The 24,010-nt window shown below is 52.9% G+C and overlaps 1 protein-coding gene across 1 annotated transcript in view; it reads left to right on the top strand.

Moving 5' to 3' along the window:
• The window catches only part of MAN2B2 (mannosidase alpha class 2B member 2), a 47,817-nt gene extending 30,102 nt beyond the window's left edge, over positions 1 to 17,715 (top strand). The window contains exons 11-19 of the mRNA XM_032254144.1: positions 3,355 to 3,629; positions 7,689 to 7,880; positions 8,377 to 8,629; positions 9,447 to 9,557; positions 9,652 to 9,844; positions 11,789 to 11,926; positions 13,111 to 13,223; positions 15,301 to 15,418; positions 16,478 to 17,715. Coding sequence (XP_032110035.1) covers positions 3,355 to 3,629; positions 7,689 to 7,880; positions 8,377 to 8,629; positions 9,447 to 9,557; positions 9,652 to 9,844; positions 11,789 to 11,926; positions 13,111 to 13,223; positions 15,301 to 15,418; positions 16,478 to 16,575 — 1,491 coding nt within the window. The 3' untranslated portion in view covers positions 16,576 to 17,715. The remainder of the gene's footprint in view (positions 1 to 3,354; positions 3,630 to 7,688; positions 7,881 to 8,376; positions 8,630 to 9,446; positions 9,558 to 9,651; positions 9,845 to 11,788; positions 11,927 to 13,110; positions 13,224 to 15,300; positions 15,419 to 16,477) is intronic.
• The last annotated feature ends 6,295 nt before the right edge of the window (positions 17,716 to 24,010 follow it).

The raw sequence follows: 24,010 nt of genomic DNA, 5'->3' as shown, positions 1-24,010 counted from the left end.
GAGGTGGCAAACTCCCAACCTCCAGACCTTGGTGGATCAAAAGCCATAGTAGAGTGAAAGTGTGACAGCCCGCCCTTGTAGGAAGACACCACCCAGGAACACACAGCCATTGAGGGCGCTTGGATCCACCCAGCGGACTGATGCTGGGTTTGGGGAGCCAATGTGGCCAGAAGTGGAGGGCCATCTGTGTCATCATCCCTGCCATCCCCTCGAGGACTCGGAAGCTGCTGAGACTAAGGGATTGGTCAGAGTCCCCCAGTGAGGGAGAGGTGGGGCAAGCTCCACGTTCAGGCCCCACCAGCTGTGTCACAGTCTGCCTTGGCTGCTATGAAAAGGATCGTAGGCTACATGGCTTGAACAACAGACATTTATTCCTCACAGTTCTGGATGCTGGAGTCTAAGATCGAGGTGCCAGCATGGCCGGGTTCTGGTGAGGGCCTCTTCCTGGTTGCCATCTTCCTGTGTGTCCTCACAAGAGGCCGAGGGAGCTCTCTGAAGTCTTCTTTACAAGGGCACTAATCCCATTCTTGAAGGCCACACCCTTCTGACCTAATCACTTCCCCAAAGCCCCACCTCCTAAATGATGACTTGGAATCCGGACGTCAGCCATTTGTAGGGACACAGAGATTCAGTCCATGGCATCACTCATGCCAAGGAGGACTTAGGAAATGCCATCAGCTGTTTGACTGTTGTGCCCTGACTGCACTTTAAAAAAAAACTTTAGTGTCGATTTTCCTTTTTTTTTTTTTTTTTGAGGCAAAGTGTCTGTTGTGCAGGCTGGAGTCTGGAGTTCAGTGGCATAATCACAGCTCACTGCAGCCTCGACCTCCCAGGCTCAGGCAATTCTCCCACCTCAGCCTCCCGAGTAGCTAGGACCACAGGCACACACCACCACACACCGCTAATTTTTGGTAGAGACAGGGTCTCACTATGTTGCCCAGGCTGGTCTCAAACTCCTGGCCTCAAGTAATCCTCCCACCTCAGCCTCCGAAAGTATGGCAGGAACCACTGCACCTGGCCTGTTCACGCTCCTGTTCACTGGGCCCGCTTGTATGGGCCGATCCCTAGAAGGGCCTCAAGTGTGGGAAGCTTTCCCTCACTCCCCTGCCTTTGGGAATGTTTGTGATCTAATATGAATTTCCACCCTGGCATGTGGGAAAGTCTTCAGGAGTCTTAATGGAGTGCTTTAATGGAGGTGCTGATGTAGGGGTGGGACTGGACTGCCTCTGTCCACGCCACCCAGACACCCCACATGAGTCAGGCCAACTCCATTCCAGAGGGCGCCAGACATGCCACCCAGCTGACCCTTCTTGGAGAGGTGGAAGACGGGCTAACATCACTCGTTCACTCGGCAAAGCCCCCAAATGCCCATCCTGGGCCCAGCCCTGGGCTGAGTGCTAGGTCCCTGGACCTGAGCGAGGCCAGGCCCCACCCCAGGACACAGACATGGATGTGGCAGTGTGGAGTGGTGACTCAGGAGCCAGGGGAGGGGCCCTCGGCTGGAACTGAGACTGAGGAGGAGTTTGTCCAGCACCGGGAGAGGTGTGGGGAGCTTATGGGTCTTTGCAGACCCCCGCACACCCTTCCCCACCCAGATGCAGCGTCTGTTAAGAGTAGATTGCCTCGGGCTGGGCGCGGTGGCTCAGGCCTATAACCCCAGCACTTTGGGAGGCCAAGGCAGGTGGATCATGAGGTCAGGAGATCGAAACCATCCTGGCCAACATGGTAAAACTCCATGTCTACTAAAATACAAAAATTAGCTGGGCGTGGTGGTGCGCACCTATAGTCCCAGCTACTTGGGAGGCTGAGGCGGGGGAATTGTTTGAACCTGGGAGACGGAGATTGCAATGAGGTGAGATCCCGCCACTGCACTCCAGCCCACGTGACAACAGAGAAAGACTCCTTCTCAAAAAAAAAAAAACAAAGTAGATTCCCTCAACACACATTTCTGGAGCTCCTACTGTGTGTCAGGCCCTGTTCTGGGTGCCAGAGCTGGGGTGCTAACCAAACAGACACAAATCCCACTGCCTGGGGCGTCTCTTCCCATGGGAGAGACAGGTGATAAAGTAAGGAACATATGGACTATGATAGATGATGATGACCGTGAGGCGGACAGTCACTAGAGCAAGTTTAAATAGGTGGGCCAGGCCGTATCAATGCAGGATCGGGCAAACAGAACAGGCGTCTGCTGTATTTGGGATAAAGGCTGGGTTGAGGGGCGTGTACACTATTATTGTGCTTGCTAATAGGGTCCCCCAAAAAGGCCTCTCCACAGGGGCACAGGAACTGAGTGGGCCCACTGCCCTCCTCCAGCCTCCCTCCCCAAATGAGACACCTCGGCGGTGAGTGGAAGCCAGGAGGGTTAACCTGGAAAAGTCCCTCCATATGGGGATGAGAGGATGGGGGGACGGCTCCTCCCAGGAGAAGGCAGTCCAGGTGGAGGGCACAGCGTGGCACAGGCTCAGAGGCAGGAAAGGGCAGGAGTGTCAGGAAGGAAGGTTGGTGATGCCGGAGCCCCAGGGGCCAGAGGAGAGAACGAGGTGGCCCTGGGGAGAAGGCTAGGTTCCAGAGGAGGCTTCCTTCCCCGATTGCAGCAGACAAGGGTCTCAAAAAGCTCACTCTGGTTGCTGCGGTGGATGGGTGGTGGGGACAGCAGTGAGGATGCTGGGCAGTTATCTAGGGAGGGGCCACAGGGAAGGGAGATGAGAGGCTTCAGGAAGACAGTGGGGGGCGGGGGCCTTGGTGGAGGATGGGGGTGGCTGGAGGGTGAGGGATGGGTGCCTGGGATATGGGGAAAGGGAGTGGCTGGGGGATGGGATGACTAGGGGGTGGGGTAGAGAAGGCTGGACAGCAGGGAGAGGAAGGTGCAGGGTATGTGCTGGAAGGGCCATCGCTGGATGGGGATGCTGGGGAGTGCAGGTGCGAGTGGGATGGGGTAGCTGGTGAGGTCAGCTGTGGACATCCAGGTGGAGGTGTCAAGAAAGAAGCTATATGCATGGGTCTCAGGTTCCAGAAGAGGTCAGTGGATTTGGGTTTAGATTTGGGGGTCATCACTTTTGGTTGATGAAGGATGACTAAAGAAGCTGGGGGTGTTCAGGAGCTCCCAGTTCAGGAGCTGGGAGTAAGAGAAGCTTTGGGGACCCCAAGAACCAGCCATCTTCAGGTCGCTGAAAGGTTTTCCCAGGACCGATGTGATTTGTGGGGGTCCAAGAGGAGAAAGCCAGAACTGGGGGTAGGGAGGGGAACTCGGCACGGTCTGAGAGAGGAAAGACACTGCTGCCTCAGCAGGTCGTGAACAACCCAGTCCAGGTGTGTGAGCTGACATTTACAAGTCCCATCCTTCTGACCTCGCAGATCCAGAACTCAACAGAAATCCCATCTGCATACGACCTGCTTATCCTGACCACAATCCCAGGCCTCAGTTACCGGCACTATAGCATCAGACCTGCCACAGAGGCCCAGGAGGGCACCCAGGAGCCAGCTGCCACTGTGGCCAGCACCCTTCAATTTGGCCGCAGGCTGAGGAAACGCACCAGCCATGCGGGCAGGCGCTTGGTTCCTGTAGCAAATGACTGCTACATTGTGCTGCTCGACCAGGATACCAATCTGATGCACAGCATCTGGGAGAGGTAAGGTACAGCCATTGCTGTCTATGAGGCACAGGCATGCCTGGAGCCTGGGTGTGTCAGGCCCCTACCTGGATTCTCCATTTGTTCACTTGCCTCAGGGAAGGACAGATGGTGGTGAAGCCCCTTCCTGCTATTATGATTTTTAATTCTAGAAGTGTGAGCCTGGGCCAATGCAGGAAAGGCTCTCATACTTTTCCATTCCAGGGCTGTTGATCCATAGAAAAAAAATGAGCATCGAGGTACTCACTCTGGGGAAAAAAAAAAATTATTGTTACCCACTTTTTTTTTTATTTAGAGAAACGTAAAATCTCTATTCAGTGAATAGTGATACTGTCTTTAAAACAGGAAGAGACTTTCAAATTCATCTAGTCCCACCCACCCACCTGTCTACTTACCCATCTAATCACCCACCCCCTTATCTACCCACGCAGCTATCTAGCCATCTATCCATCCACCCAATTATCCACCCACTCATCCATCCACTTACCTATCCATCTGCCTACCCACCCATTCATCATTCATCCATCTACCCACCCACCTATGTACCTACCGATTCATCCATCCCTCCACTCACCCAACCAACCACTCATTCATTCATTCATGTATTCAGCAGCTATTTGTGGACATCAGAGAGGGCAGCTGACCTCCCAGGAAAGTCCTCGTGGCTGGTTTGCTTTTCCTCAGGCCACATCGGTGCAGTCTTCATCAGGCCCAGCTGCCTCTGCCAGAACACCCACGTTGTCTCCTGATGTGACCTCCTAACCGAGAGGAGTACATGGCAGAAAGTTAGGGGACAGGAAATGGGAGGGGGAGACAAGAAGAGGAGGGAGAGAGGAAGGGAGAGGGTGTTTGTGCTGAGATGGGTGTCAAGGAAGAGCTCAAGGTCACTGTCAGCAGTTCTCCACCCACAGAGCTCCAGGACTTCTCTTGAAATGAGGCCCCAGTCAAGTCTGCCCTCATGTTCCCCCAGGGGCTCCTGAGGGAGGGGGGGCAGGTGCAGGGGGAGCAGGTGCAGGGGTGACAGCGGCCAGCGTGGGTGGCTGGCAAGGGGGGACTTGGGCAGAGTAGCTGCAGAAATGGGGGAAACCACAGCATAGTCCCAGCCTGCCAGGTTAGGCCAGGAGAGGCAGAGTGTGTGCCCTGCCCCTTCCTCACTCAGGCCCCCGCCCTGGCTGTAAATGCCCCTTAGGGCAGCCCACGGATGCCACATGCCTAAGCCAAGGTCCACCTGTCATTTCCAGCGCTGGAGCTCAGGCCGTCCTGTCCTGTTCGTGGCCCTGTCTGTCTCTCTTCCTTTTGAACTCCAGTGAGGACAAAGGAGTTCTTATTAGGTTCCCAAAACCCCAGCAGGGGTAAGCCTTGCAAAACCAGTGCCTGCCACCTGGGCAGAAAGGAGAGGCTGTTGGAACTCAGAGCAGGGGCCATCTGGAGACAACACCTGAGGCCAAGTCTCAGACCTTGAAGGGCGTGGTGGGGGGCCCCGGACCTGGAGACCACCTGTGCAGAGACCTGGGGTGGGAAGCCAGGTGTGCAGGCACCAGCCCCAGGGGAAGTTTGGATTGAGGGGAGCACTTTTCTTCCTTACATAACAGCTTGACAGATGCACCTCACGTACCACACAATCCACCCATCTCAAGTGGGCGAGTCAGTGGTTTCTGGTGTGTTCACAGAGCTGTGCAGCCATCACCACAATCAATTTTAGAACATTTCCATTACTCCAGAAAGAAACCTCATGCCGTTTAGCAATCACTCCCCATCTTCCGCTCCCCCGTGGGCCCTGGCCATCCTAGTCTATTTCTGTCTATGTGGATTTGCCTGTTCATACAAAATGTGGTCCTTTTGCAACTCACTTCTTTCACTTTGCATATTTTTTTCCTTTTTTTTTTTTTTGGAGAGAGTCTCATTCTGTCATCTAGGCTGGAGTGCAGTTGCACAATCATGGTTCACTGCAGCCTCAACCTCCGGAGCTCAAGTGATCCTCCCACCTCAGCCTCCTGAGTAGCTGGGACTACATGTGTGTACCACCACACCCAGCTAATTCTTGTATGTTTTGTAGAGACGGGGTTTCTTCATGTTGCCCAGTCCAATCTTAAACTCCTGAGCTCAAGCGATCGCCTCCCTCAGCCTCTCAAAGTGCTGGGATTACAGGTGTGAACCACCATGCCCAGCCCACTTAGCATGTTTTCAAGGTTCATCGGTACTGCAGCACCTCGTTCCTTTTCATGGCTGAATACTATTCCACCGCATGTAGGTACCACATTTTGTTTATCCATTCTTTAGTTGATGGACATTTGGGTTGTTTCTACTTGTTAGCTACTATCAATAGTGCTGCTCTGAGCATTCATGTACAACTTTGTGTGGACATACATTTTTGTTCTCCTGGGTACATAGCCAGGAGTAGAATTACTCGGTCATAAGCTAAGTCTATGTTTAACTCTTTGAGGAACTGCCAGACCGTTTTCCAAAGCGGCTGCACCATTTTCTGTTCCTCCCAGCAGCAGATGAGGGTTCCGATTTCTTCACATCCTCGCCTACACTTGTTATTTTCTGTCTTTTCAATTATAGCCATTCTCGTGGGCGAGAAGTGGCATCTCATGACGGCTTTGATTTGCATTTCCCTGCTAACTAATGATGGTGAGCATCTCTTCATGTTCTTACTGGCCACTGACATATCTGCTGTGGTGAAATGTGTCTTTAGATCCTTTGCTTATTTTTAAATTGGCTTGTCTTTTATTATTGAGTTGTAAGAGTTCTTTATATATTCTAGCTACAAGTGCTATGTCGGATTTAAGATTTGCAAATCCCTCCTCCCGTTCCGTAGCTTGTCTTTTTACTCTTTTTGTGGCCCCAGGGGAGCTTTTTAAAAGGACGCTGGAGGCAAGGGGTGCAGGGCCAGAGGCCCAATTCTTCTCTTTCTCGCCTTCCACAGGCACTCAGTAGAGCCCTCCTTGGCCTGCCTCCCTCTCCTTCCCCACCCTGACCACGTTCCCACGGAGAAGTGGGTGCGGAGGCCGTCCACCTCATTGTCCACCCATAGCCAGGCCAGACTCACGTACAAATACATCACTTGTGCATTTGCTTTGGCCAAACATTGCATTTTACAATTAAAATACTTGGACTGGGCGCAGTGGCTCATGCCTGTAATCCAGTGCTTTGGGAGGCCAAGTCAGGTGGATCACCTGAGGTCAGGAGTTTGAGGCTAACCTGACTCCATGGTGAAATCCCGTCTCTACTGAAAATAAAAAATTAGCCGGGCATGGTGGCACATGCCTGTAATCCCAACTACTCAGGAGACCGAGGCAGGAGAATTGCTTGAACCCCGGAGGTGGAAGTTGCAGTAAGCTGAAATCATGCCATTGCACTCCAGCCTGGGTGACAGAGTGAGACATGGTCTCAAAAAATTAAAAAAAAAAAAAAATACCTGGCCCCTCCTACTCTTCTCCCGTCCTCTGTCCTAACACGAGCATCCTAATAGAAGAGAGGGAGCACAGAACTGGGAGTTGGGGCTGAACTGGAGTTCTGGCTTGCACACTGCCTAGATTTGTCATGTCGGGTGCGTGATGTCTCAGCTTCCATCCTCGGGGTCCTCGGGAATGGGAGGGGTTCATAGTCCCTGCCCGTGGGGGTTGGGAGAATTTAAGGAGGTGAAGTCAGTGAAGGCCCTCGCCTATAACATGGGGTTTGTACACACTGGTGTCCTGCTGGACAGCTCCAGGTCAGCGTGACAGAAGCACGTTCCTGTGCTGGTTTCACTTGCAGACCACAGCCTGGGTGAGCCACTTCCACCTCTGGGGGTACCCTGTGCTGACGCTTACGGCCCCTGTCTGCAGGCTCTGTTCCACTCCTCCTTTGTGACCTGCCCTGGGACAAGATGGTGTCTCAGGCCACGCTGGCTGTGGGTGGGGTCTTGGGGCTTCTAGATGAGCCAGGTCTCGTGGCCTCGTGAGTGCTACGCAGGCCACTCAGATGGCATCTGGAGAGAGGGGCTTGCCAGCCTGTGTCTGTGAGAGCTTGTGCAGGGCGAGAATGATTGATGTCTTCTCTCTCCTGTCTCTGCAGACAGGGCAATCGAACAGTGCGCATGACCCAGGAGTTCCTGGAGTACCACGTCAATGGTGATGTGAAACAGGGCCCCATTTCTGATAACTACCTGTTCACACCGGGCAAGGCCGCGGTGCCCGCGTGGGAAGCTGTAGGAATGGAGATCGTGGTGGGACAGCTTGTGACTGAGATCCGGCAGTACTTCTACAGGTGCCTCCCCTTGGGGTGACCCCACAACCTGGCACGGTCAGCGCACATGGGCAGGCAGCTGAGTGAGTGAGGGTCCATCTTTGCTCTGACCCCAGCACCTGGGGTGTGCGTGACACATGGTTTGATGAAGATATGAATTGCTCTGGTGTCTGCCTGCTGGCTGCATTTGCACGTGCTGTGTCTCATTGGTCAGGAGCTAAGTTCAGAGCTGGGAGAGAGACCCACAGACCCTGTGGCCACAGAGCACCTGTTCTTCCGTGATCAGAGCAGATGTAAGGCAGGCCCAGCATGGCAGCCCTGTGGTGTCAGGGAACCAGGCTGCTCCCAGCTGCTCGGGGTCCTGGGTGATGCCATTGTCCACATGGCCCAAGAAGGCTCCCTGCCTGCTGGCCCTATCTTGCCCTGCCCACCCTGCCCAAGTGAAGGAAGGGAAGGAAAAAGGAAGCATCTAGAAGGTTCCTGGAGCTTTACTTACTGAGGGTCTCGTCTCCTGCAGGAACATGACGGCCCGGGATTATACATATGCGATCCGCTCCCGGCTCATCCACGTGCCGCAGGATTATGACGGGGAGCTGCTCTGCCACCGCATAGAGCAGGAGTACCGGGCCGGCCCCCTGGAGCTGAACCGCGAGGCTGTCCTGAGGACCAGCACCGACATCAACAGCCAGCAGGTCATCTACTCGGACAACAATGGCTACCAGATGCAGCGGAGGCCCTACCTTCCCTATGTGAATAACAGCATTGCCCGGGTATGCCCTGCGGTGCCCACAAGCCACGCTCCCGGGGGCGCCTTTCCCGGGCCCGCTAAGCATCAACTTGTAGAGTAGAGGCCTCCAGTGAGAATTCTTGCTTTGTTTTTTGTTTTTTGGGGTTTTTTTTTGTTTGTTTGTTTTTGCTATTGATGGCATCTCGATCTGGCCCCCAGGCTGGAGTGCAATGAAGCAGTCTCAGCTCACTGCAACCTCTGCCTCCCGGGTTCAAGCAATTCTCTTCCCTCAGCCTCCTGAGTAGCTGGGATTACAGGCACATGCTGCCATGCCCAGCTAATTTTTGCATTTTCAGTAGAGATGGGGTTTCACCACATTGGCCAGGCTGGTCTCGAACTCCTGACCTCAGATGATCTGCCCGCCTCTGCCTCCCTAAGTGCTGGGATTACAGGCATGAGACGCTGCACCCGGCGTCTCCAGCGAGAATTCTTTTAAAGCCTGCTGTTCAGGGCTTGAGAGTGCAGGCTGTGAGTCAGACTGGTGTCTGAATTCTGATGCAACCACATACAAGAATGGTGTGTGCTCTGATTTGTGCCTCGGTTTCCTTTCTCATCCTGAGGATTCATGGGATGACCATGGCAAGTGCTTGGCCAGGGCCTGCACCCACGTCAGCTGGGCCGTATGCTTGGAAGCCAGAGAGCTGGTATCCCAACCCTGGTCTGTTGGTCTCCAAAGTCAGGGTCCCGGCCCCACGCGGCTGCCATGCCTATGGGGAGCGCTCTGGGGTGGCCAGAGGGCAATGCCTGACCTACCTTACCCTTCACCCCAATCACCCCCTTGGGGATGTTTCTGTCTACAGAATTACTACCCCATGGTTCAGTCGGCTTTCGTGGAGGATGCTGAAAGCAGGCTTGTGCTGCTGTCGGAGCGGGCTCATGGCATCTCCAGCCAAGGGAACGGGCAGGTGGAGGTAGGAGGCATGGTCTGTTCCACCGCAGCCCCTCACGGCCTCAACAGGCATGCCCAGGTGCAGGCCACGCCCCTCGGACACCTCCTTCCCGCAGGTCATGCTCCACCGGCGGCTATGGAACAATTTCGACTGGGACCTGGGCTACAACCTCACGCTGAACGACACCTCCATCGTCCACCCAGTGCTCTGGCTTCTGCTGGGACCCCGGGCCCTCACCACGGCTCTGCACCAGAGGAGCGCATTGGCACTGCAGCACAGGCCCGTAGTGCTGCTCGGAGAGCTGCCCGGTAAAGGGGTGCCCCTCCAGAGTCCACGTCAGCACTACCCCAGCACCAGCCTGGCAGGGTGGGCCTTGCAAGGGGCTTGTGGGGCAGGAAGGGACCTCAGGGACCTCTAGCCCAAGCCCCTCATTTAACAGATGAGCAAACCGAGAGCACATAGTGGCTCACTTAACGTCATACAACTAGTAGGTACAGAACCGGGGCTCACCCCTTTCACCATATGCCTCTTCCCTGGGTCCTCTCCATTTTCTTCTCTGATGAATCTTTTCCTTTCTTAATATGATATTATGTCACTACGTCACTTTAGGTCTGGAGGCTCAGCATTTAAAAGACTGGTTTGTTAGCTGGGCGTGGTAGCATATGCCTGTAATCCCAGCCACCCCGGAGGCTGAGGCAGGAGAATCACTTGAACCTGAGAGGCAGAGGTTGCAGGGAGCCAGGATCGCACCATTGCACTCCAGCCTGGGTGGCAGAGCGAGACTCTGTCTCAAAAATAAAGACGAGTTTGATCTGAATCTAGGTGTGCTGGCACCAGGTGGGGTGTTTCTAGTCTAATCTGAAGGACTTCATTCTGTACCTGCACTGAGGCTGCTGTACCTCAGCAACCTTGTTGTTCTGTGTCTCTATTGAAATAGCAGAACATGAGAAACATTAACAATGATTACATTTGAAGACGGTCTTTTGGAGCGGGCTTTAAAACTTCAAGACCTAGATACAGCTTGGTGCCACTCTCTCTAATCCTTAAACTCTTTTCTTTTTCTACCCACCTGCGGAGCTTTTGATTGGCATGTGCTTTTATGATTCTTCCTGCTTTGGATTTAGAGCCAGAACCTTCCCAGGGCAGTAGCAAACAGGCAGGCTGTCACTCGCCCATGCAGCCAGCATATACCGAGCAGTGGCAGTGTGCCTGTGCCATACGCCAGAGATGCAGAAAGCAGCCGCTGGCCCCAGAGAGTCTCCATGGGCTGCTGGACAGGAGGGCGTGCTCGCCTAGAGCCAGGATCCAGGGTGGAGAGGGAGCCGTGCTATCAAGGGCCTGGTGTTTCGTGGGTGAGAAGCAGCGTGAGGCCACAAGCTGGGAGGAGGTCAGATACTGTACGAAGACGGTAGCTCCATCTGAACACCTGGACTCGGAAGGAGTGAGGGCCGAGGTGCCTTCTGAGGAGAGAGACGAGTAGATGACAGAACGGGTGGAACTGGAGTCCCCAGACCTTGAGTAGAAAACGGGGCTCTGGCCGAGCACAGTGGCTCACGCCTGTAATCCTAGCACTTTGGGAGGGCAAGGCGGGAGGATCGCTTAAGCCCAGGAGTTTAAGACCAGCCTGTGAGATCCTGTCTCTACAAAAAAATTTTTTTAATTGGCCAGGGTGGTGGCATGTACCTGTAGTCCCAGCTATTTGGGAGGCTGAGGTGGGAGGATAGTTTGAGCCCAGGAGTCTGAGGCTGCAGTGAGCTCAGCCTGCTGCACTCCAGCCTGCGTGACAGAGCAAGTCCCTATCTCGAAAGAAAGAGAAAGGGAGGGAGGGAGGGAAAAGAGAGAAAAAGAGAAAAAAGAGAGAGAGAGAGAGGGAGGGAGAGAAGGAAGGAAGGGAGGGAGGAGGGAGGGCAGGCAGGCAGGCTCTGCAGGAACGTGACACGTTATCTTGAAGAAGCTTTGTACCCTCTGGGCTTTCTTTTCCTGGTCTCTAGTTGGAAATGGCTAGGCTGAGGAGAGTCAGGGTCCTCCCAGGTCCTCCCAGCTCTAAAGTCTATGGTCTGAGCAAAGGCAGGGAAGCCGAAGCCCAGGGCGCCAGGAACGCAGACACTTCAGGCTGGTGCGCAGTAGGCTACCCACAAGGATGTGTGGGAGGTGGCTGGCAGGGCAGAGACACGTAATGTGCAGAGCTGTGAGTGCCAGGAGGAAGAGTTGAGCCCCAAACCCTATCCTCACTCTGTCCATCTGCCTTGCAGGGACTGCCCCGAAGCCCCCAGTACCCCAGCAGCAAGAGGCCGTGACACTGCCCCCGAATCTTCACCTGCAGATCCTGAGCATCCCCGGCTGGCGCTACAGCTCCAACCACACGGAGCACACTCAGAATCTCCGGAAAGGTGAGGTTCTACCAGCCAGGGTTCAGGAAACACCTGTGTTAACCAGGCCGTCTCTCCAGGACCTTGAACTCAGTGCTTTCCTTTGAGCCCTGGTCTTCCCATCTGTAAAAAAGGAGCAATGGCAATGAGCCTTTCTGAGTGGGAAAGTCAGGGACAGGACAGGAGATCACATACTTGACGTGGTGAATGACAGCATTGTATCAGTCAGGGTGGCTGGTGTATGCTGTAGTAACAAAGAGCCCCAAATGCCCACGGCCTTAGCAGTATACATTCATTTCTCCCCCATGCTGTGCATCCAGTGGTGTTAGCAGGAAGGGTTTTCTTGCTGTGGCCACCAGAGCCCACGCTGATGGAGGCTGTATTGCAGCATGTGCTTCCTCACTCACTGAGGCAGGAAAAAGCTTCTGCCAGAAGGTACTGCGTCACTTCAGCTCAGTTTGCATTGGCCACAGAGGCCACACAACCTCCCCTGACTTCAAAGTGGGCAGGGAAGGAGAGACTGGAGTATATGAGGACATGCCCCATCATGCCTGCAACAGTGGACAAGGATGGAGACATTGCAGCTGGTCTCTTGGTGGGCAGCCTTAGAGTCGGCGAGACCTGGGTGCAAATCCTCGCTCTGCTGTGCACCAGCCGTGTGCCTGGGGCACGTGACTGCCCCTCTCTGGGCCTTGGTTTCCTTGTCGAGTGGGGGCTGTGTCAGCTGTCTGACAGGAAGTGTATTAGTCTGTTCTCATGCTGCTAATAAAGACATCCCTGAGTCTGGGTAATGTATGAAGGAAAAGGTTTAATGGATTCACAGTTCCACGTGGCTGGGGGCACCTCACAATCATGGTGGAAGGCAAATGAGGAGCAAAGCTACGTCTTACATGGCAGCAGGCAAGACCGCATGTGCAGGGGAGCTGCCCTTTACTAAACCATCAGATCTCATGATTCACTGTCAGGAGAACAGCACAGGAAAGCCCCACCCCATGATTCAATTACCTCCTAATTGTCCCTCCCACGACACGTGGACATTGTGAGAGCTACACTGCAAGATGAGATTTGGGTGGGGACCCAGCCAAACCATATCAAGGAGGTTAAGGATAGGAAATGGAGCTGAGTGTGTAAAGCACTGCGTATGGACCAGGGGCATGGGGTTGGTTGATGAGGGCCTTCACTGCCACCTTCCTCTGTCCCTAAAGGCCATCAAGAGGAAGCGCAGGCTGACCTCTGCCGTGTCCTGCTGCGGCTCCACCACCTGTTTGAAGTGGACGAGGACCCGGTCCTGTCTCAGCCAGTGACGGTGAATCTGGAGGTGAACTTCCCCGCCCCCACCTCACCTCCAGACCATGAACCAGGGAAGCAAACCCTAGATGAAGACCCGAGAAACTGCCTCGACAAAGACACCCACCAGGGCATCCTCCCAAATGGGCGCTGGTATGGGCCCCGCCCCTCCCTTCTTCAGTCTCCTGGGTTTGTCAGGTGTTACAACTGGCCTGTATTTTAAGGGTTTCTGTGTGAGCAAGACAGGATCTTGCTTTCTTACCCAGTCTGGAGTACAGTGGCACAAGCCCAGCTCACTGCAACCCCTGCCGCCCGGGCTCAAGTGATCCTCCCACCTCAGCCTCCCAAGTAGCCAGGACCACAGAGATGCACCACCATGCCCAGCTAATATTTTAATTTTTAGTAGAGACAGGGTTTTGCTGTGTTGCCCAGGCTGGTCTTAAACTCCTGGGCTCAAGCAATCTGCCTGCCTCAGCCTCCTAAAGTGCTGGGATTACAGAGGTGAGTGGCCTATGTTTTATTTATTTCATATTTATTCTTGTAGTAAAACTTGTAAAACAGCACAGCCATCATCTGTGTAATCAGAAAACAAAACAGATTCTCTGTAGAGTTGCTGTGAAAGGTGACTTAGACAATCCGGGGTCCACACCCAGGTCCCTCTACGGGAGCGTCTCAGGCACCCCATGCCTCTAGGCCTCAGTTTCCCCCCCCGTAAAATGGGGCGAGGTGAGAGTTCTTTGCCCAGAAGGCCGTTGAGAGGCCCTGGCACCAAGAGGCCTTGTGCAGTGTTGGGGCCCTGAGGCCTGGTCGCCTTTCTGGTTCCCTCTTGGCTGATGTTGCCCGCTGAGCCCGACTGTCAGGCGAGGCTTCGCCACCCGGCCTGCGTATGCTTCCTCCCAGCAGGTGGGACCTGAGCCGCCTCATTTCTTCCCCAGCTTGCATTCCTTCTATTTCATTTCCTGCTCATGGAGAATTGCTGTGAATCTCGGTGTTTCTTCCTTGGCCTCCTTTGACATCCGAGTCTTCAGGGGAAACAGAGAAGCCCCGTACGCTGTCACCCCCTCTTTCATGGTCCTCACCACGGAGCAGCGGGCGTCCCTTCCTCACAGTCCCTGGCCTGCCTGAGAGCAGGTCCAGGCCATGGGGGGTTCCAGTGCCCAGCGCAGGGCCAGCCTGCCCTGGGGAGCAAGGAGGCCGGCATGGGACCTGGAAGCTGGTCATCTTAGGCCCCCAGGTTTCACAGATGGAAGCAGCAAGGCCCTGAGAGGAGAAGATGGTTGGGATGGACATCATGGCCCCTTCCCCATGTGGACCGTGGCGGGTGGGAAGAGTGTGGACAGTTAGAAATGTAGTTAGTTTGGCTGCAAGTCACAAAACACCTAACACGTGTTTGGAACAGGGGACAGAGTGTTTTCTCACCTAGCCAGCATGTCCAGGTAGGCCCCCAGCACTGTCACTGTGGGCCCAGTCACTGTCATCTTCCCGCCATCGCTGGTACACTGGCTGTTTGTCTTTTGCTGGCTGCTTGTTTGCCAGCAAAAAGAACAAATTTCAAGGCAGGGATGGGGCTGGGTGGTAGTGGCCAGAAGGGCCTTGCCCAAGAGTGGCTCTCTCTCTATCCATCAGCACATGGTAACTTCTCCAAGAACCGTCCCACCGCTCCTGCTCCACAGACTTTTCCAGAACCCTAAGGGTCTTCTGCCTCCCCTAGCTGTAAGGGAGGCTGGGGCAATGCCTGTTGGGAAGGGGGGATGGGGTAACTCTGGCTGGCTTCCTCCCTGGACTGGGCATGGGGCCACCTGAGCAATGTGGGGACCGGAGGACTCTGCGCAGGGCAGGCAGTTCAAAATGCCACACCTCCTCGGGCTCCGTCACCTGGTGAAGCAAACGCCTCCCGCCTCAGTGTCCTTATCCATAAAGAACAGGGCCAGTCCTGTCCTCACAGGTGTGCTGTGAGAAGCAGGTGAGGGAGCTGCGTCAGGTGCCGGGCAGGGCCTGGGCCCCAAGTATGCTGGGTTCCTGGCGTGTCTGCCCTGCTGCTCTCTTGGTTCTCTGCTCAGATCTGGGACTTGGTGCAGCTCACCCTCCCTCTGCTTCTCTCCCTGCAGGCTGTGCTGCAGGCGCTGGGGACCGTGGTGGCAGTGGAGGAGCGCTCGCTCACAGGGACCTGGGATGTGAGCACGCTGCGCCGCTGGAGCTGGAGGACGGAGTCTGGCCACCGCAGAGGTTTGGGGACCCCTGCTTCAGCCCCCTACCCAGGATTCCCAGCCAGGCTCAGGAGCTAGTCAGACCCGGTGCACATCCAACCATCTGCCTGTTCTAGCCTGTGTGACCATGCGGGGCTGCTTTTCTGCTTTGAACCTGCACCCCTCCCAGTCAGTTAAGAAAGGCTTTGGGTTAGGGTCCGCCTGCCAGGGCTCCACAGACGTGTGTGTGCATATGCACGTGTGTACACACAGACCGCACACGTTGCCTGTGCCCTGGGTGAGAGCCCCAGGCTTGTGAGGGGCCCAGGGGCTTCTGCCCACCTTGGCCCTGCTGACCACAGCCCTGCGGACCTCAGCCCATCAGCCAGTCCATGCCTCACACGGCATGCGCCACTGCGAGCTCCTGCGCTGCAAGCAGCTTCCAGCCCCCAGTCCGTGTCCACACCATGCCCTCTGCCTGGAATGCACAGATTCCATTTATTGTGGCCAGCACCTGCTCAAGCTCCCCAGGAGACCTCCCCAGAGTCCCCAGCCAGGCCAAGGGCCTCCTCCACTCTCCCAGCCCCAGGGGTTTCCTCTGTCCTGTGCAGCTCCTGCCGTCCACTGCACACAGCATGGTGCCGGGTGCATGGTGCACACTCTGTTAGTGGTGGGAGGAAGGGAGGGAGGGAGGGAGGGAAGATGATCCTTGGTTGGAAAGAAGGACGGAAGATGGATGAGTGATAGATCAGTGAACGGCTCCCTCCCAAGGCTGGAGCCCAAGCCCAGGCCAAGCCTTCCGGGGAGCCTGGTGAGGCGAGGGCAGACTCACCAGATAGTCTCAGAAAGCTCTGGGGCTTTGAGTGCAACACCCAGGGGAAGGGAGGCCACTGGGACCAGGACCAACCTAGGAGTTGCCCTTGGGGTGGGCAGCAATGAAAGAGACCCACAGGAGTCCTGGGAGAAGGGGGTGGCTCCAGGCCATCGCCACAGTGGGAGCCACAGCAGACTGCAGACAGGTGCAGGTGCAGTGTGGTGAGAGGGAGGCTGGGAGGGGGCATCCAGAGCCACGCTGGACAGATCACCTCTGTTCCCCTAGGTGACACCACCTCTCCCTCGAGGCCACCAGGAGGCCCCATCATCACCGTCCACCCAAAGGAAATCCGGACATTCTTCATTCACTTTAAACAGCAGTGAGCCCTGGGCGGGTTTCCCTGGCTGTAGGGCTGCCCCCAGGAACTCGATGTAACAGAACAGACCAGGACAGGGAAGAGCAGTGCAGAGGGACAGGACTGGGGAGTCAGCTGCTCATCTGTCAGGCTGATGGCAGCAAATGATCATATTTGGGGTTTTATCCCTAATTTTCTTAAATAAAAATTACAAGATCCAGGTTCTTCCCTTCCCACACTCAATCAAGCCAGCCCTCTCCTGTTCTCTCATGTAAAGGATATTTGGCATGCTCATGCGTCATTCATTCACAAAAGACAAACTCAGGACGTTCTGCCTGAGGCAGAGCACAAGACCTGCAACAGTGCCGAAACATCCCTGCCATCTGGACCCTGCCAGGCTTGCCCAGGCTGCTGGTGGTAACTGTGGACCTACTGCGTGCCCTGTGCTTTCATAGGCTCATCCCATGCTGGCGACAGCCCTGCAAGGGGCTTGGCTCTGCCACAGGGCAGGAGAGGAAGCTGTAGCACCCAGCCAGAGTTCCAGCCCCAGACGCCCACCTGTGCCCCAGGGCCCCGCCCATCGAGCAGGGAAGGCACAGCAGTGGTCCAAGTCCATGAAGAGATGAAACCACACCGCAAGGATGTCCAATATCAGAACTATTGAGATAAAGTGTAACCTTCCCAGGTCTATGCCCAAGAGAAGTGAAAACCTCTTTTCACCCAAACCTGTGCTCCCGCGTTCACAGAAGCATTACTCAAAAGTCCAACGGTAGAAGCAAACCAAATGTCCAGCCGCAGACGAATGAAGAAATGAAATGTGTTCTCTCTATACAATGGAATATTATTTGGCCATAAAAATGTAGGAGATTCTGACACATGCCACAGCCTGGGTGAACCCTGCAAACATTACATGAAAGAAGCCAGACGCAAAAGACCACACATTGTGTGATTCTGTTTATGTGAAATGTCCAGAACAGGCAAATCTATGTATAAGAGACAAAGCAGATTGGTGGTTGCCAGGGACTGGAGGAAGAGAGAAGAGGCATGACAACTAATAGGGATGGGGTTTCTTTGGAAGACGGTGAAATCGTTGTGGAATTAACAAAGACGGCTGTGCAACTTTGTGAATATACTAGAAACCACTGAATTGTTAACTTTGAAAGATGAATTTTATGGTCTGTGAATTATATCTCCATTTTAAAACTTTTTTTCCTGAGACGGAGTCTTGCTCTGTCGCCCAGGCTGGGATGCAGTGTCATGATCTCAGCTCACTGCAACTTGTGCCTCCCCGGTTTAAGCAGTTCTCCAGCCTCTGCCTCCCGAGTAGCCAGGACTTCAGGCGCGCCACTGCATTCAGCTAATTTTTGTATTTTTAGTAGAGACAGGGTTTCACCATGTTGGCCAGGCAGGTTGAACACCAGACCTCAGGTAATCCACCCGCCTCAGCCTCCCACAGTGCTGGGATTACAGGCATGAGCCACTGTGCCTCACCAAAACTCTTTTAAAGCGTAAACTATGAGATGTAAAGAAATTATACGGTACTCTAGGACTGAAGGAAAGTACCCAGAAAGGACCGACTTGGAAGGATTCAGACCTCTTTGGACAAGGTGCAGTTTGGCCACCAGAGAGCAGACAGTTTCTGGTTTGGCCAGGCAGGAGCTGGGCTGGAATTGCTGACCAAGCAATAGACCACCTCTGTGGGGTCAGGTGACCAGCCACCAGTGGCTTGGATGTGCAGTGAGATCTTGGGGCACAGTGGGTGAGGTAGGAGCTCTTTAGAGCACGTGGGCTGCATGGGGCTTTAGAGCACATGGTTTCTATGTCAAGAAGACTGGAAGCTGGGCACAGTGGTTCATGCCTGTAATCCCAGCACTTTGGGAGGCTGAAGCAGGCAGATCATTTGAGGTCAGGAGTTCAAGACCAGGCTGGCCAACATGGTGAAATGCCATCTCTACTAAAAATAGAAAGTTAGTCGTGAGTGGTGACACGCACCTATAGTCACAGCTGCTTGGGAGGCTAAGGCAGGAGAATCAATGGCTTAAACCTGGGAGGCGGAAGTTCCAGTGAGCCGAGATTGAGCCACTGTACTCCAGCCTGGGTGACAAGAGCAAGACTCTGTCTCAAAAAAATAAATAAATAAATAAGATTATGGAGGCCAGGTGTGGTGGTTCATGCCTGAAATCCCAACACTTTGGGAGCCCTAGGTGGGAGGATCACTTGAGCACAAGCGTTCAAGACCAGCCTGGGCAATATAGTGAGATCCCATCTCTACAAAAACTATTTTCTTAAATGCGCATGGTGGCGTGCACCTGTGGTCCCAGCAAGTCTGGGGACAGAGGTGGGAGGATCACTTGGCCCCAGGAGGTTGAGGCTTCAGTGAGCCATGGTCATTCCACTAACTCCAACCAGGGTGATAGAGCAAGACTTTGTCTCAGAAAAAAATAAAGAAGACTATGGAAATGTTATCCCCAGGCCTGCCAGGCTGTAGAAAAATCACGTGCACTGAAAATACCATCACCCATGCTGACCATCCCCATTCAGAACAGAAACAGCAGCGCAGTCACTTCCTTCTTGCAGGCCCTGCAGCACCCAGCACCCAGCACCCTCAACTGGGAAGAAGGAGAAGAATGTAGAGGACAAGGGAAATCCCACCCACAATAGGCAGAGTATTGGCTAAAATCTACCATCCATTTGTTGTTTTGTTTGTTGTTATTTTATTAGAGACAAGGTCTTGCTCTGTCACCCGGGCAGGAGTGCAGTGGCACTATCACAGCTCAGTGTCACCTCTTAACTTTTGGGCTCAAGCAATCCTCCCATCCCACCCTCCTGAGCAGCTGAGACTACAAGCATGGGTCACCACGCCCGACTAATTTTTAAATTTTTTGTGGAAACGCAGTCTCACCGTGTTGCCCAGGCTGGTCTTGAACTCCTGAGCTTAAGCAATTCCTCCCACCTAGGCCTCCCAGAGTGCTGTGATGATAGGCTCAGGCCACTGCGCCCGGCCTGTTTTTTTTTTTTGTTTTGTTTTGTTTTTTTTTTTTTTTTTTTTTTTCACAAACAAACTCCCAATAAACTATGTTCCTCACTGATAGTCATTATCCCAATAAAAATCCCAACAGGTTTATTGTCGAACTTGACAGGATGATTCTAAAGTGCATTGGGGCTGTCGCAGTAGTTCGCGCCTGTAATCCCGGCACTTTGGGAGGCTGAGGTCGGTGGATCACTGGAGGCCAGGAGTTCGAGACCAGCCTGGTCAACATAGTAAAACCCCCTCTCTACAAAAACTACAAAAATTAGCCGGGTGTTGTGGCATGCACCGGTAATCCCAGCTACTCCAGAGACTGAGGCAGGAGGCAGGAGAATCACTTGAACCCAGGAGATGGAGGTTGCAGTGAGCCAAGATCGCACCACTGCACTCCAGCCTGGGCAACAGAGCACGACTCTGTCTCAAAAATAAGTAAAGTGCATTGGAAACTACAAGTCTTCCATGGTGGCTTACGCCTGTAATCCCAGCAGGATTGGGAGACCAAGGCAGGCAGATCACCTGAGGTCGAGAGTTCGAGACCAGCCTGACCAACATGGAGAAACCCCATCTCTACTAAAAACACAAAATTAGCCAGGCGTGGTGGCACATGCCTGTAATCCCAGCTACTCAGGAGGCTGAGGCAGGAGAATCACTTGAACCCGGGAGGCGGAGTTTGCGGTGAGCCAAGATCGCGCCATTGCACTCCAGCCTGGGCAACAAGAGCAAAACTCTGTCTCAAAAAAAACAAACAAAAAAAAGAAAGTGCATGTCTTCGTCCGTTTGGGCTGCTATCACAGAATACCATACACTGAGTGGCTTAGCAACAATAGGAATTTATTTCTTCCGATTCTTGATGCTGGGAGTTCAAGATCGAGGTGCCAGCAGGTTCAGTGTCTGGGGAGGGCCTGTCTCCTGGTTTAGAGATGGTGCCATCTTGCTCCATCCCCACATGGCAGAAGGGGCAAGGCAGCTCTCTGGGCTCTGTTTCTAGGAGGGTGCTAATGTAACAGAACTGAGTCTATGGTAAAGAAAAATTTTGTTTGCTTGAGTATAATTACTGCTTTGCTTTAGTGTACAGACTACTCATTAAAAACAGCCTCAGGGAAAGAGGACCTTCAGCAGAGGTAAGAGAGAAGTGCACTGACCAGCAATCCTGGGAGCGCTGGCCTCGGGTTTCCACCCACCAGATGAGAAGAGCTGGGCTGAGGTCAAGGCAGGAGGATCACTTAAGCCCAAAAGTTTGAGACCAGCCTGGGCAAAATAGGGAGACCCCGCCTCTAAAAATAGTAACAAAAAATAACTGGGTGTGGCACATGCCTGTAAGCCCAGCTACTCAGGAGACTGAGGTGGAAGGAGTCCCTGAGCCCCGGAAGTCAAGGCTGCAATGAGCCATCCCCGGGCAACAGAGCTAGACGGTCAAAACAAAAAACAACTAAGAATAGTCTGGTTGGCCTGGTGCAGCCAGCAGTTTGGGAGGCTGATGGGGGCAGATCTCTTGAGCCCAGGAGTTGGAGACCAGCCTGGGCAAAATGGTAAACCTGATCTCTTTAAAAAACACAAAAATTAGCTGCGCATGATGCGGTGCCTGTAGTCCCAGCTACTCTGGAAGGTGAAGTGGGAGGATCACCTGAGCCTGGGGAAGTCAGGGCTGCAATGAGCCGTGATCACGCCACTGCACTCCGGCCTGGGCAACAGAATGAAAACCCTGTCTCAAAAAAAAAACAAAAAAAACTGCACCTGCAGAAGGCCACAAGACGCCCACCAAGCCAGCAATGATAACCGCCTGCCTGCGACTGCGCACAGCTGCTGTTCCACAAGAACGCTTTGATCATCATTTGCACATCCCCAGCTTTCCCTTAAAAACATCCATCTGGAGACACAGCGGTGATCTCTGAACACACGAGTTCACTGCCCTCCTCCCACCTCCCGAGTTGCTGGCTTCCTGAATAAAGCTAACTTTCCTGATACCAAAACTTGTCTGTGGCATATCAGCTTTCAAGCGGTGAGTGGCCTGAACCCGAGTTCAGTTACACTAATCCTCATGACCTAATCACCTCCCAGCATCCCCACCTCCTCATACCATCACCTTGGGGATTAGGGTTCAGCATATGAATTTAGGGGGACAAAAACATTCAGACCAGAGCAAAGAGCCCAGAAGCTGAAGCACACACATGGAAGCCAATACAAGAGAGAAGGGGTGCCTTATGGCGGGGAGGAATGGTCACATGGCAGAGGCGCTGTCACAACTGCCTGCTCACCTGGAACAAAAAGAAACTTGACCGTCCCTTGCGTCACACACAGCCAGCCCCTAGCTGAAACCCCAGGCGTCCACATGCACGTGACAGGATGGTCAACCTCATTAGTAGTCAGGTCTATGCAAATGAAACCCAGAGTAAGACACTGTTTCACTTCTGCCATGTTTTCTATTTGAAAGATTAAAAATATGGGCAATTTTTAGTGGCCAGTCATGGAAACTCTATTGGACTTCTAATGTGAAAGTAAACAGAAAGAGCAAACTTAAGAAAATACTTCCATGGTATCTTCCAAAGTTAAAGATTCACAAGCTCTAGACCCAGCAATTCTGCTCCAGGCATGTAACCTAGAAAAAACTATGTTCATCAGGCACGGTGGCTCATGCCTGTAATCCCAGCACTTTGGGAGGCCACGGTGGGCAGATCAGTTGAGGTCAGGAGTTTAAGACCAGCCTGGGCCAACATGGTGAAACCCCGTCTCTCAAAAAAAAAAAAAAATGGCCAGGTATAGTGATGCTCACCTGTAGTGCCAGCTACTCGGGAGGCTGAGGTAGGAGAATCACTACAGCCCGGAGGGCGGAGGTTATGGTAAGCCGAGATGGCACCACTGCCCTCCATCCGGGGCAACAGAGTGAGACTCCACCTCAAAAAAAAAAAAAAAAAAAGGAAAAGAATCGTGTTCATGTGCACAAGAATATGTAAGATTGTTCAGTGGCATCGTTCATGATAGCTGTAAATTGGAAACCATTCATAGGTCCCTCACCAGTGCTTGGATAAATAGAAGGTGGTTTATTTGTACAAGAGAATACTACAGGGCAGCAGGTCTCAAAGTGTGGCCCCCACGCCACTAGTGCCAGCATCACCTGGGGAGTTGTTAGAAATACAAAGTCTCAGGTCTTATCCCAGATGAAATAAATCAGAAACTATAGGTACAGTGGCTTTGCCCTGTAATTTTAGCTTTTGGGAAGCCAAGATGGCAGATCACTTGAGCCTAAGAGTTTAAGACCAGCCTAGGCAACATGGCAAAACCCTATCTCTACCAAAAAAATAAACAACAGGTTGTGGTGGCACACACCTGTAGTACCAGCTACTCAGGAGGCTGAGGCAGGAGGATCACTTGAGCCTGGGAGATCAAGGCTGCAGTGAGCCATGATCATGTCACTGCATTCCAGCCTGTGCAACAGGCTGAGACCCTGTCACAAGACAAAAAAGATTTGAGGTATCATGAACACAGCACTAGATAACTGATATATATAACTTCTTTGTTAAGTCATATTTATCATTACACAATGTTCCTCTTCTTTGTTTCATATTTTAACCTTAAATACTGCTTTATTCCTTAATTTTTATACATTCCTTGCCACGTCATGATAGGTGTGTTTCTTGTATATAACACATACCTTGATTTTAATGTTTAACTCCAACTGCTGGTTGCTATCTTTTAATAAAAATTAGTATGCTCACTGATTTTATTTTATTTTATTTTATTTCTTGATACAGGGTCTTACTCTGTCACCCAGGCTGGAGTGCAGTGGCACCATCTTGGCTCACTGCAACCTCCGCCTCCCGGGTTCATCCTGCGATTCCACTTCTACCTCCCACAATTCTCCTGCCTCAGCCTCCTGAGTAGCTGGGATTACAGGCACGTTCCACCACACCCAGTTAACTTTTTGTAGTTTTAGTAGAGACAGGGTTTCACTATGTTGGCCAGACTGTTCTCAAACTCCTGGCCTCATGTAATATGCCCACCTCAGCCTCCCAAAGTGCTGGGATTACAGGCATGAGCTGCCTAGCCTGCCTGGCTAGGATTGGATTTTATTAAATATTTCTTCTATTTTCTATTTATAGTGCGTTTTCCTTCATTGTTTTCTCTCGTCATTTTACCTTTTATTTTCAGTTCCCAGAGCCCTATTTTATTTTCTGTTTTCTTCTCATTACTTTGAAAGTTCTACTAGTCTTTTCAATTTTTCTAGTAGTTTCATTCTGGATTTTTTTTTTGGCATAATAATTATAAGTAAGCCTATTTTTCCTTTCTGGAATAACAAAATAAAATAATCATTATCCTTCACCACCACAAAGATGACTTTGCTGCCCACTCTCCTTCCTCCTTCTCCCATAGCAAGATAAAACCTTTGGACCGTGTGCACATTCCTACTCTTCCCATCCATTTATAACTTCAGGCTCTG

The sequence above is a fragment of the Sapajus apella genome, unplaced genomic scaffold (genome assembly GCF_009761245.1).
Source record: "Sapajus apella isolate SASKATOON/1434 unplaced genomic scaffold, GSC_monkey_1.0 scaffold85, whole genome shotgun sequence".
NCBI classification, from domain to species: Eukaryota; Metazoa; Chordata; class Mammalia; order Primates; family Cebidae; genus Sapajus; species Sapajus apella.
Note: the sequence above shows the minus strand (reverse complement) of the source record. Positions and strands in the feature narration are given on the sequence as shown.